The sequence below is a fragment of the Salmo salar genome, chromosome 16, assembly GCF_965601325.2.
Source record: "Salmo salar chromosome 16, fSalSal1, whole genome shotgun sequence".
In the NCBI taxonomy this organism is placed as follows: Eukaryota; Metazoa; Chordata; class Actinopteri; order Salmoniformes; family Salmonidae; genus Salmo; species Salmo salar.
This window is the reverse complement of record NC_138306.1, coordinates 50,122,924-50,135,302: the sequence shown is the minus strand read 5'-3', so window position 1 is coordinate 50,135,302 and position 12,379 is coordinate 50,122,924. Positions and strand designations below refer to the sequence as shown.

Here is a 12,379-nt window from a genome sequence, read left to right as displayed (position 1 = left end):
TGTGAGGACTTCTGGTACCCACAAGGAAAGTTAAACAAACAAAAAACACACACACCAGCCTTTATTAAACCCCCTACGCTCCTTTGAGACTCCTCTTTTAAAGTCACTGAGATATCTTCTTCTAGCCATGGTAACCAACATAATGGACCCTAAGCATGATTGGATGTTAATTGTTTAATTAACTCAGGAACCACACCTGTGGAAGCAACTGCTTTCAATATATTTCCTTGTTTTATTTATTTTGGCAGTTACCTATATATGCCATAGGGGCAAGTAATGAAGCTCTGCAGAAAGTACTAGAAAGAGTATTGGGACCTGTAGGGGGAGACCATGTACAGTGATTGAACATTTTCACAGCGTGTTACTCGAGATGATCTGAGGTACTGTGGCGTTGTTCCACTCTAGCCATTCTTCGATCTCAGAGATCACAGAACAAGTTTGGTTAAAGGAAAACGTGGATTGAAAAGAGTCCCATTTAACATTGTGTCGCCAAACATGTGTATTTGTAGGAAAATATAGACTAGAAGGTAGACCTGCAGTGTAGCCTTAGCCAACAGTACTATAAAACTGAACAGTAGTTACTGAATCCCGTGTGTTACTAGTACAGACTATAGATATTGTAATGAAACAGCAAGGAGCAGGTTTCGAACCCTCGACATTCCAGCCCGAGTCGCTACAATATATATGTTGACACTTTAAACAGTAGGCTACGTCCAGTTAGGATTTCAATTTTTTGTTGTGAAATAGCCTATAGATCTAGGCTGAATGTTGCTATGATAAAATAGTTATTTCATGTAGTGCCATCGGGCAAATCATAAAGCTTAGTCTAGTAACTTTACAATTATGTCAAATGACTGCTAATATCGTAAGAACTCGGTGAGATGTCACCATGAATTGAGTCGCAGAGGGGTCGGAGTTAGTGGAGCGAGAGAGGGGGGTCATTACAGAAAATGTTTCCTTGACTGAAGTAGTCCGATTTCCAAACCGTGTTCAACTTTTAGCCTACCACGTGACTATCACATCTTCTATCTGGACTCCGCAAGCTGCCCTGGTCATTTTAGCACAAACCCGAGGAGCGTGAAAAACATAACTAACGCCGAAGATGGATGTTGTGCATGTTTCTATCGGTAGTATCTTGTCGATTGTTCTTCAAACACTGTTGTTGTCTTCTTCATGTGGTTCGTTGGAGCCCTACGACCTTTTATACAACAATGCCGTCGAAGCCTTTTACAGAAGTGACTATAAAGATGTGGTGCGACACATGGAGGGAGCGCTCAGCAGCTACGCAGAAGTCCGCCAGACTAAAGTCCGATGTCGGCTGAGATGCCAGAACCAGCACCCGTTTGATTCCGCCTCCATGGACCTGCAGTTCTTTGACGTGGTTCTCCGAAGATCCAATTGTCAGAACGAGTGCATTGAAGAGACAGTTGGAACACAGTCCATGCACCGAGTTAGCGAGGATGTCATCCAGGATTTCCACAGACGAATCCCGTACAACTATCTTCAGTTGGCTTATCAGAAGGTAAAATATTTTTTTAGTAAATCTCACCAACAACTTTTGATGTAGTTATTTATTATGTGAGTCATCTTTATTAGGCTACAGTGCATCATTTGGTGTCCTACACAGGCGGCTGTATTCTCACCCAGCTGTTGCTGCTGCTGAGCAACGTGACGCCGTCTCTACCCGGTGTGCTGTACGGTGTGATGGTGTTGCCCTTTCCGTAGCGACGCGACAAAACACAATGTTACGCCCAAGTATATCTGATATATAGCCTACTGTATCATTTTTGGGACTTGAGTGAAACTTTTGTCTTTCCCCATCCCTACTGTCTCCAATTACTAGCGTACATATAACACATGACGGGCTGTAGTAGCTCAGGTAAGACACAGAGGGGAATTTCCGTCAGTTCTGTGAAGCATCCTCACAAAACGTACTATTTCTCTGAAGCCAACAGGACTTTCTCACACACGCAGGTACATCCATAGTAGGCCTACACACCGCAGGTTATGGAATGGTAATGGCCTCTCTGCCTTCATTCATAACGTTTTCAAGACAATACCTCTGCCATTGAATCGAAACAGGTACACACATCTGTGAACTTGTTCTCCATCAGAGAATTTCATGGTTCCTTTTTTTTAATGGCCAGATGGTGTGCAGTTGTCATGCCAACAGCTGGCAGCAGCCACAGAAGTGTGTGTTTGCTTTGGATGACCGACCAGCCCGTTACACAGAAACTACTACACTGGTATCTGATTACTTTTATTTGTATTTATTTAACTATGCAACTCGGTTAAGAACAAATTCTTATTTACAATGACACCTACCCCGGCCAAACCCGGACGATGCTCGGCCAATTGTTTTCTTCCCTATGGGACTCCCAATCACGGCCGGATGTCATACAGCCTGGATTACATGGTGGTGCCCCTCAAAGTCCAATGTTAAATCTGGATGTCTAAAAACACAAACATGTATATGCCTGCCTAACAACATCTCAAAAATAGTTAATTATTCCCATCTCGAAAGCACCAACAACGTGAAATCTATTTGATCAAGATCTATTTGAACTGTGAAGAAATCTAAAGTGCCCCGTTCACCTCCCCTCTTTAACACTAGAACTGCTAAAGCAGTCATTTTCACTGCTCATGATTTTATATTTGTTATTACTCTGCCATTTGTAAAAAAGTCAAGCCCCCTACTTCATTGACTTGTCATAAATAAGTCTATATAAATAAGTCTATATAAATAAGTCTATATAAATAAGTCTATTTAACACACTGTGCTTGTTAGAATCTTAATATCACAAACAGAGTTACAACCAGTTTTATGAGAGCATGTCACTTTTTAAAATGTTTTTCCACCGTTGCTCCTCCTTCTTCTGACAGTAGGGCCTGCTCCGCTTCTTCTTCTGACAGTAGGGCCTGCTCCGCTCCTTCTTCTGACAGTAGGGCCTGCTCCGCTCCTTCTTCTGACAGTAGGGCCTGCTCCGCTCCTTCTTCTGACAGTAGGGCCTGCTCCGCTCCTTCTTCTGACAGTAGGGCCTGCTCCTCTCCTTCTTCTGACAGTAGGGCCTGCTCCTCTCCTTCTTCTGACAGTAGGGCCTGCTCCGCTCCTTCTCCTGACAGTAGGGCCTGCTCCGCTCCTTCTCCTGACAGTAGGGCCTGCTCCGCTCCTTCTTGTGACAGTAGGGCCTGCTCCGCTCCTTCTTGTGACAGTAGGGCCTGCTCCGCTCCTTCTTGTGACAGTAGGGCCTGCTCCGCTCCTTCTTGTGACAGTAGGGCCTGCTCCGCTCCTTCTTGTGACAGTAGGGCCTGCTCCGCTCCTTCTTGTGACAGTAGGGCCTGCTCCGCTCCTTCTTGTGACAGTAGGGCCTGCTCCGCTCCTTCTCCTGACAGTAGGGCCTGCTCCGCTCCTTCTTGTGACAGTAGGGCCTGCTCCGCTCCTTCTTGTGACAGTAGGGCCTGCTCCGCTCCTTCTTGTGACAGTAGGGCCTGCTCCGCTCCTTCTTGTGACAGTAGGGCCTGCTCCGCTCCTTCTCCTGACAGTAGGGCCTGCTCCGCTCCTTCTTGTGACAGTAGGGCCTGCTCCGCTCCTTCTTGTGACAGTAGGGCCTGCTCCGCTCCTTCTTGTGACAGTAGGGCCTGCTCCGCTCCTTCTTGTGACAGTAGGGCCTGCTCCGCTCCTTCTTCTGACAGTAGGGCCTGCTCCGCTCCTTCTTGTGACAGTAGGGCCTGCTCCGCTCCTTCTTGTGACAGTAGGGCCTGCTCCGCTCCTTCTTGTGACAGTAGGGCCTGCTCCGCTCCTTCTCCTGACAGTAGGGCCTGCTCCGCTCCTTCTCCTGACAGTAGGGCCTGCTCCGCTCCTTCTCCTGACAGTAGGGCCTGCTCCGCTCCTTCTTCTGACAGTAGGGCCTGCTCCGCTCCTTCTTGTGACAGTAGGGCCTGCTCCGCTCCTTCTTGTGACAGTAGGGCCTGCTCCGCTCCTTCTTGTGACAGTAGGGCCTGCTCCGCTCCTTCTTCTGACAGTAGGGCCTGCTCCGCTCCTTCTTGTGACAGTAGGGCCTGCTCCGCTCCTTCTTGTGACAGTAGGGCCTGCTCCGCTCCTTCTTGTGACAGTAGGGCCTGCTCCGCTCCTTCTCCTGACAGTAGGGCCTGCTCCGCTCCTTCTTGTGACAGTAGGGCCTGCTCCGCTCCTTCTTGTGACAGTAGGGCCTGCTCCGCTCCTTCTTGTGACAGTAGGGCCTGCTCCGCTCCTTCTTGTGACAGTAGGGCCTGCTCCGCTCCTTCTTCTGACAGTAGGGCCTGCTCCGCTCCTTCTTGTGACAGTAGGGCCTGCTCCGCTCCTTCTTGTGACAGTAGGGCCTGCTCCGCTCCTTCTTGTGACAGTAGGGCCTGCTCCGCTCCTTCTCCTGACAGTAGGGCCTGCTCCGCTCCTTCTCCTGACAGTAGGGCCTGCTCCGCTCCTTCTCCTGACAGTAGGGCCTGCTCCGCTCCTTCTTCTGACAGTAGGGCCTGCTCCGCTCCTTCTTGTGACAGTAGGGCCTGCTCCGCTCCTTCTTGTGACAGTAGGGCCTGCTCCGCTCCTTCTTGTGACAGTAGGGCCTGCTCCGCTCCTTCTTGTGACAGTAGGGCCTGCTCCGCTCCTTCTTGTGACAGTAGGGCCTGCTCCGCTCCTTCTTGTGACAGTAGGGCCTGCTCCGCTCCTTCTTGTGACAGTAGGGCCTGCTCCGCTCCTTCTCCTGACAGTAGGGCCTGCTCCGCTCCTTCTCCTGACAGTAGGGCCTGCTCCGCTCCTTCTCCTGACAGTAGGGCCTGCTCCGCTCCTTCTTCTGACAGTAGGGCCTGCTCCGCTCCTTCTGACAGTAGGGCCTGCTCCGCTCCTTCTTCTGACAGTAGGGCCTGCTCCTCTCCTTCTTCTGACAGTAGGGCCTGCTCCTCTCCTTCTTCTGACAGTAGGGCCTGCTCCGCTCCTTCTCCTGACAGTAGGGCCTGCTCCGCTCCTTCTTGTGACAGTAGGGCCTGCTCCGCTCCTTCTTGTGACAGTAGGGCCTGCTCCGCTCCTTCTTGTGACAGTAGGGCCTGCTCCGCTCCTTCTTGTGACAGTAGGGCCTGCTCCGCTCCTTCTTGTGACAGTAGGGCCTGCTCCGCTCCTTCTTGTGACAGTAGGGCCTGCTCCGCTCCTTCTTGTGACAGTAGGGCCTGCTCCGCTCCTTCTCCTGACAGTAGGGCCTGCTCCGCTCCTTCTTGTGACAGTAGGGCCTGCTCCGCTCCTTCTTGTGACAGTAGGGCCTGCTCCGCTCCTTCTTGTGACAGTAGGGCCTGCTCCGCTCCTTCTTGTGACAGTAGGGCCTGCTCCGCTCCTTCTTGTGACAGTAGGGCCTGCTCCGCTCCTTCTCCTGACAGTAGGGCCTGCTCCGCTCCTTCTTGTGACAGTAGGGCCTGCTCCGCTCCTTCTTGTGACAGTAGGGCCTGCTCCGCTCCTTCTTGTGACAGTAGGGCCTGCTCCTCTCCTTCTCGTGACAGTAGGGCCTGCTCCTCTCCTTCTCGTGACAGTAGGGCCTGCTCCTCTCCTTCTCGTGACAGTAGGGCCTGCTCCTCTCCTTCTCGTGACAGTAGGGCCTGCTCCGCTCCTTCTCCTGACAGTAGGGCCTGCTCCGCTCCTTCTCCTGACAGTAGGGCCTGCTCCGCTCCTTCTCCTGACAGTAGGGCCTGCTCCGCTCCTTCTCCTGACAGTAGGGCCTGCTCCGCTCCTTCTCCTGACAGTAGGGCCTGCTCCGCTCCTTCTCCTGACAGTAGGGCCTGCTCCGCTCCTTCTCCTGACAGTAGGGCCTGCTCCGCTCCTTCTCCTGACAGTAGGGCCTGCTCCGCTCCTTCTCGTGACAGTAGGGCCTGCTCCGCTCCTTCTCGTGACAGTAGGGCCTGCTCCGCTCCTTCTCGTGACAGTAGGGCCTGCTCCGCTCCTTCTCGTGACAGTAGGGCCTGCTCCGCTCCTTCTCGTGACAGTAGGGCCTGCTCCGCTCCTTCTCGTGACAGTAGGGCCTGCTCCGCTCCTTCTCGTGACAGTAGGGCCTGCTCCGCTCCTTCTCGTGACAGTAGGGCCTGCTCCGCTCCTTCTCGTGACAGTAGGGCCTGCTCCGCTCCTTCTCGTGACAGTAGGGCCTGCTCCGCTCCTTCTCGTGACAGTAGGGCCTGCTCCGCTCCTTCTCGTGACAGTAGGGCCTGCTCCGCTCCTTCTCGTGACAGTAGGGCCTGCTCCGCTCCTTCTCGTGACAGTAGGGCCTGCTCCGCTCCTTCTCGTGACAGTAGGGCCTGCTCCGCTCCTTCTCGTGACAGTAGGGCCTGCTCCGCTCCTTCTCGTGACAGTAGGGCCTGCTCCGCTCCTTCTTGTGACAGTAGGGCCTGCTCCGCTCCTTCTTGTGACAGTAGGGCCTGCTCCGCTCCTTCTTGTGACTGTTAAAAGTGCATCTGATAATCACCCTGATAATTGCCTCAACTGAACCTAAACTATACCGAAACAAATTTCACACATATAACAGCAGATTAAATACTTTAAGAAAAGTATGATGGGGGAGAATGGGCGAGTTAATGAAGCGAACAATGAATAATTATGCAATCACCAATCGTGAATGAAGAACAGATCCATTCTAACTGTAATCTTAAAGTGGTATGTACCCGATATCAGTCCACTAAATAGAAGCAGTAGTCTATTCTGGCCTACTTGGAGAAGGCTACACAGTGAGAGTGTGCGTCATTGTACATGCTGAACAGCTTTCAATATCTGGGAATACTTCCACATTGGGCAGCAGGTGAGCCAGTGTCTGAGGATGTGGTGGCGAGGCTTGTGGAACTTTACGTTGGCAAGGGAAGAAATGTCACCATGGACAATTTCTTCACTTCACTGTCAATGGCGAACAAGTTGCTTGCAAAGAAAACAAGTCTGGCCGGCACCATGAACAAAGACAGGAGCTCCATCCCTCTTCACCAACTGAGGCACATGCATAGCCATGGTACCCCACAACAGTGCTGAAGAATGACAACATGACAGGGACACGATAAGGAGAAAACCGGAGACTTTTACGCACAACAAACAAAAGTGTGTCAAGTAAGTGAAAGTTACTAAAATTGTGTCACCTGTTAGGAAAAGGGATAACGGCTAAATGGAATTCAACTGTTAGAACGTGGGAGTCAGAATGACTGCTCATTAGCTTGAAGGGGGGGTGGGAGTGGTCCGTCGAGGCCCAGCGCTTCTAGTGTACAAAACTTTAGGAACACCTTCCTAATATTGAGTTGCACCCCCTTTGGATTTAACAAGTGACATCAATAAGGGATCATAGCATTCACCTGGTCAGTCTGTCATGGAAAGAGCAATGTTTTGTCCACTCAGTGTATTATAATAATAATAGGGGGCACGTTTAGTTCATGTACTGTAATTGCATGGCCTTGACCCAGGCCTATAAATCTGTGCTCAAAGGGAAAATGTATTCTGATATTTTCAAGCAGAACAAGGCGTTAACTAATGTCGCCATGGCTGTTTTCTGGCCTCCTCCACGTGTCTGCATGTCTCCCAGTGTGTTGATGTCTTCATGAACTGGCTAGAATGTGGCACATCAAGGCCTTGAGGTACAAAGGTAGATCTGAGGCATTCCTATTGGCTGGCCTAATACAACTCTATCGATAAGAGCAGGCTCTGTGAATATGTGTCAGTGTGTGTCGAGCTGGGGGGGGGCGCGTTCGTGGAGTTGCCGATCTGGGGGGGGGGGGGCGCGTGCGTGGAGTTGTCGATCTGGGGGGGGGGGGGCGCGTGCGTGGAGTTGTCGATCTGGGGGGGGGGGGGGCGCGTGCGTGGAGTTGTCGAGCTGGGGGGGGGCCGTTCATGGTGTTGTCAAGCTGGGGGCGTGCGTGCGTGGGTGTTGTCGAGCTGGGGGGTGCTCGCGAAAATAAACAACATTCCTCCATTATTTAACATTCCAGCTTCACACACCCACTTCTGGACCCGCTCTCTGGCATAATGGCCCCTTTCGGGCCTGGCAGCAGAAGGGCCCACAGACACCAACACAGACACGCCAACTGTTCTACCCTAGTCTGACTGGTGCGTGTCCCCAATTCTCCCACCATTTAGCCAGGCAAATATTTTGTTTTCCAGTTGTTTGCTTTACTAAAAGGAGAGACACGCCAGGCTTGTGCATGAGGTAAAGGGAGACTCTTGTTCTGCCCAAGGTAGCCCCCAGTAGTAGCTGGTGGTTGGCCAGAGCTGGCTCCACATCCCAAACCCACAGCAGGATCAAAAGCCCTCCGCGGCCCCTGGACTCTCAGGACCTGGACTCATTGGCTCCATTGGCCTCTAGGCTAGGTGCTTATCTCCAGCACATCCTGGGGAGGCTGACCGGTAGGCCACTCTGAGAGATGTGTGAACTGGTGTGAACCAGAGATTCTAACCACATCCTGGGGATGGTGACCGGTAGGCCACTCTGAGAGATCTGAACCAGAGATTCTAACCACATCCTGGGGAGGCTGACCGGTAGGCCACTCTGAGAGATGTGTGAACTGGTGTGAACCAGAGATTCTAACCACATCCTGGGGATGGTGACCGGTAGGCCACTCTGAGAGATCTGAACCAGAGATTCTAACCACATCCTGGGGAGGCTGACCGGTAGGCCACTCTGAGAGATCTGAACCAGAGATTCTAACCACATCCTGGGGCGGGTGACCGGTAGGCCACTCTGAGAGATCTGAAGCAGAGATTCTAACCACATCCTGGGGATGGTGACCAGTAGGCCACTCTGAGAGATGTGTGAACCAGAGATTCTAACCACATCCTGGGGAGGCTGACCGGTAGGCCACTCTGAGAGATCTGAACCAGAGATTCTAACCACATCCTGGGGAGGCTGACCGGTAGGCCACTCTGAGAGATGTGTGAACTGGTGTGAACCAGAGATTCTAACCACATCCTGGGGAGGCTGACCGGTAGGCCACTCTGAGAGATGTGTGAACTGGTGTGAACCAGAGATTCTAACCACATCCTGGGGATGGTGACCAGTAGGCCACTCTGAGAGATCTGAACCAGAGATTCTAACCACATCCTGGGGATGGTGACCAGTAGGCCACTCTGAGAGATGTGTGAACTGGTGTGAACCAGAGATTCTAACCACATCCTGTCCATATAGGACCTGTAGGTGCTGTTTGAAGTGAAAGAGAAGGTAGTTGTTTGGGGGGGGGGACAGGGTTGTCCATATAGGACCTGTAGGTGCTGTTTGAAGTGAAAGAGAAGGTAGTTGTTTGGGGGGGGACAGGGTTGCGTCTCTTCAGTGACTTGTTTCCATGTTTTGAAGTTTTCTTTGTGGCTAGGAAAGTTATTGTGTTACTGTTCACCATTTATTGCCAATTAACCACAACACATTTATAGAGACAAAGGAACGCAAGGAAATTATCACTTGAACATCTGTATTTATTTGGGATTTGGCTAGGGTCAGAGGTTATATACAGCTCTAAATAGGGCCAGATGGCCCAACTGTTTGATTTATAATTAATTCATGAAGTTATTTGACATATGTGGATCTGCCTTTGCAAATTCCATCTGGCCCACCATATGACACATTGGACTGCATGTCGCTATGTATCTCATTGTGGATAAACTGATTTCCCATTGTCACTTTGTTTGGGAAACTCCCCCCCCCCCCACTAGGTCACCACACTGTCTGGATCCTGCTGTTCTTGGAGACACAGTGTTCCACAGTATTTACTTTGTTTACTTTATGTGACTTCTATTGTTGCATTGTCGAGAAGGAACCTGCCGGTAAGCATTGTGTTGGACGGTGTATCCCGTACATACATCTAATAAAACCTCTCTCTCCGGAGTGCCACGTTTATCACCAGTTTTCGCTCAAGGCTCTACACACATGAGCAATTCAGGTACTTGTTTCTCCACTGTGAACGATGGTTTGATATCCACTCAGCAGGCTACCTGTTATTGTTCAGCTCCAACCCTCTCCTACCTGGATCTCTGAGATGAAGACATGGGCTGGACTTCTGTGGACCTTGGGGGGGGGGGGGGGTTGTGACCTTAACCAATTACTAGGACTCATTTTCCAGTGATCATCGTGGCATCGGTCTCATTGAAAGCGTTATCGTCACGCTGATCCAATTAGCCAACCTGAGCCAACCAGCCAAGAACAGGAGGAAAAGGAGTAGAACCCCAGTAAGGAGGGATCTCCACACCAAATGGAAGCCCAGCTAGGAGGCATCCCCACACCAAATGGATCCCCAGCTAGGAGGGATCCCCACACCAAATGGATCACCAGCTAGGAGGGATCCCCACACCGAATGGATCCCCAGCTAGGAGGGATCCCCACACCGAATGGATCCCCAGCTAGGAGGGATCCCCACACCGAATGGATCCCCAGCTAGGAGGGATCCCCACACCGAATGGATCCCCAGCTAGGAGGGATCCCCACACCGAATGGAAGGCCAGCTAGGAGGGATCCTCACACCAAATGGAAGCCCAGCTAGGAGGGATCCTCACACCAAATGGAAGCCCAGCTAGGAGGGATCCCCACACCAAATGGAAGCCCAGCTAGGAGGGATCCCCACACCAAATGGATCCCCAGCTAGGAGGGATCCTCACACCAAATGGATCCCCAGCTAGGAGGGATCCTCACACCAAATGAATCCCCAGCTAGGAGGGATCCTCACACCAAATGGAAGCCCAGCTAGGAGGGATCCTCACACCAAATGGAAGCCCAGCTAGGAGGGATCCTCACACCAAATGGATGCCCAGCTAGGAGGGATCCTCACACCAAATGGATCCCCAGCTAGGAGGGATCCTCACACCAAATGAATCCCCAGCTAGGAGGGATCCTCACACCAAATGGAAGCCCAGCTAGGAGGGATCCCCACACCAAATGGAAGCCCAGCTAGGAGGGATCCCCACACCAAATGGAAGCCCAGCTAGGAGGGATCCCCACACCAAATGGATCCCCAGCTAGGAGGGATCCCCACACCAAATGGATCCCCAGCTAGGAGGGATCCTCACACCAAATGGATCCCCAGCTAGGAGGGATCCTCACACCAAATGGATCCCCAGCTAGGAGGGATCCTCACACCAAATGGATCCCCAGCTAGGAGGGATCCTCACACCAAATGGATCCCCAGCTAGGAGGGATCCTCACACCAAATGGATCCCCAGCTAGGAGGGATCCTCACACCAAATGGATCCCCAGCTAGGAGGGATCCTCACACCAAATGGATCCCCAGCTAGGAGGGATCCTCACACCAAATGGATCCCCAGCTAGGAGGGATCCTCACACCAAATGGATCCCCAGCTAGGAGGGATCCCCACACCAAATGGATCCCCAGCTAGGAGGGATCCCCACACCAAATGGATCCCCAGCTAGGAGGGATCCCCACACCAAATGGATCCCCAGCTAGGAGGGATCCCCACACCAAATGGATCACCAGCTAGGAAGGTTGGAGTTGGAAGCTGGGGTTTTTCGAGTGGAAAAATATCAAACAAATTCTCTCCCCCACATTTCTATTACACAATGTTCTGGAGCAGTATCTGGCATGGGGAGAGCAGATCCTGGTGTTGTCCTCTGTTGCTGATAATTGAAGAGGATTTAAGTGCTGAGAAGGAGGAAGGGGTCGAGGGACTGAATATTATTTACATCAAACAGAAATCCATCCCCTAATGGCGGTGTCCTGGTGACCCCGGAATAGAGAGAATTTATCTCTGGAACCTGTTGATAAGGGATATTGCTCACTGATGAAGGATAGGAGCTTAGACAGGGAAGATGCATGGTGAAAGAGCCAGAGCACAACCTTCGTCTCCACATTCCTGTGTTGAGAGCCAGCTCTAGCCCACAGGTTCAGGACCAGGAGCGATGCAGGGTTTTCTCTACATGCATTTATTAAGTGGCCCACCGCACTTTTAAATGGATAATCGTTGGATCATTGACTGGAAGACTACGGGAACAGCTAGCATGTCATTGCTAGCTTTCCCCCGCTAGTAGCAGTGCACATTCATTTCTGCATGTGTGCCACTCCTGAATCCACCGCTGGTTGGTTGACTCTGAAGCATGCCATAACTAACTTACTGCACTGTGCCCACGGTGATCATGGATGGATCTAGACAGAGTGGCACTGGGCTTGGCCAAAGACTGTCTGCATGACTGCCTCTGAGCGGATACCAGCACAGCAGGAATGTGGGTGCAGTCTCCCTAATGAACTGTTCTATGTTACAGCATCACACTAATGCTCTCTACCTCATTTAACAATCAGAAGGCTAGGGGAAAGGAGGGAAGACGCTGGGAAGCACTGCCGAGAAGACTGCAGTGTTTGCGACGGGAGATGAGGCTGCATAGAGAGCGAGAGAGAGAGAAGAGAGAAA

At 51.6% G+C, this 12,379-nt stretch overlaps 1 protein-coding gene across 1 annotated transcript in view; it reads left to right on the top strand.

The window, feature by feature from the left end:
• The first annotated feature begins 719 nt into the window (after positions 1–719).
• p3h2 (prolyl 3-hydroxylase 2) overlaps positions 720–12,379 on the top strand; it is a 147,095-nt gene continuing 135,435 nt past the window's right edge. Inside the window, exon 1 of the mRNA XM_014149483.3 lies at positions 720–1,522. Within this exon, the coding sequence (XP_014004958.1) occupies positions 1,103–1,522 (420 nt within the window). The 5' untranslated portion in view covers positions 720–1,102. The remainder of the gene's footprint in view (positions 1,523–12,379) is intronic.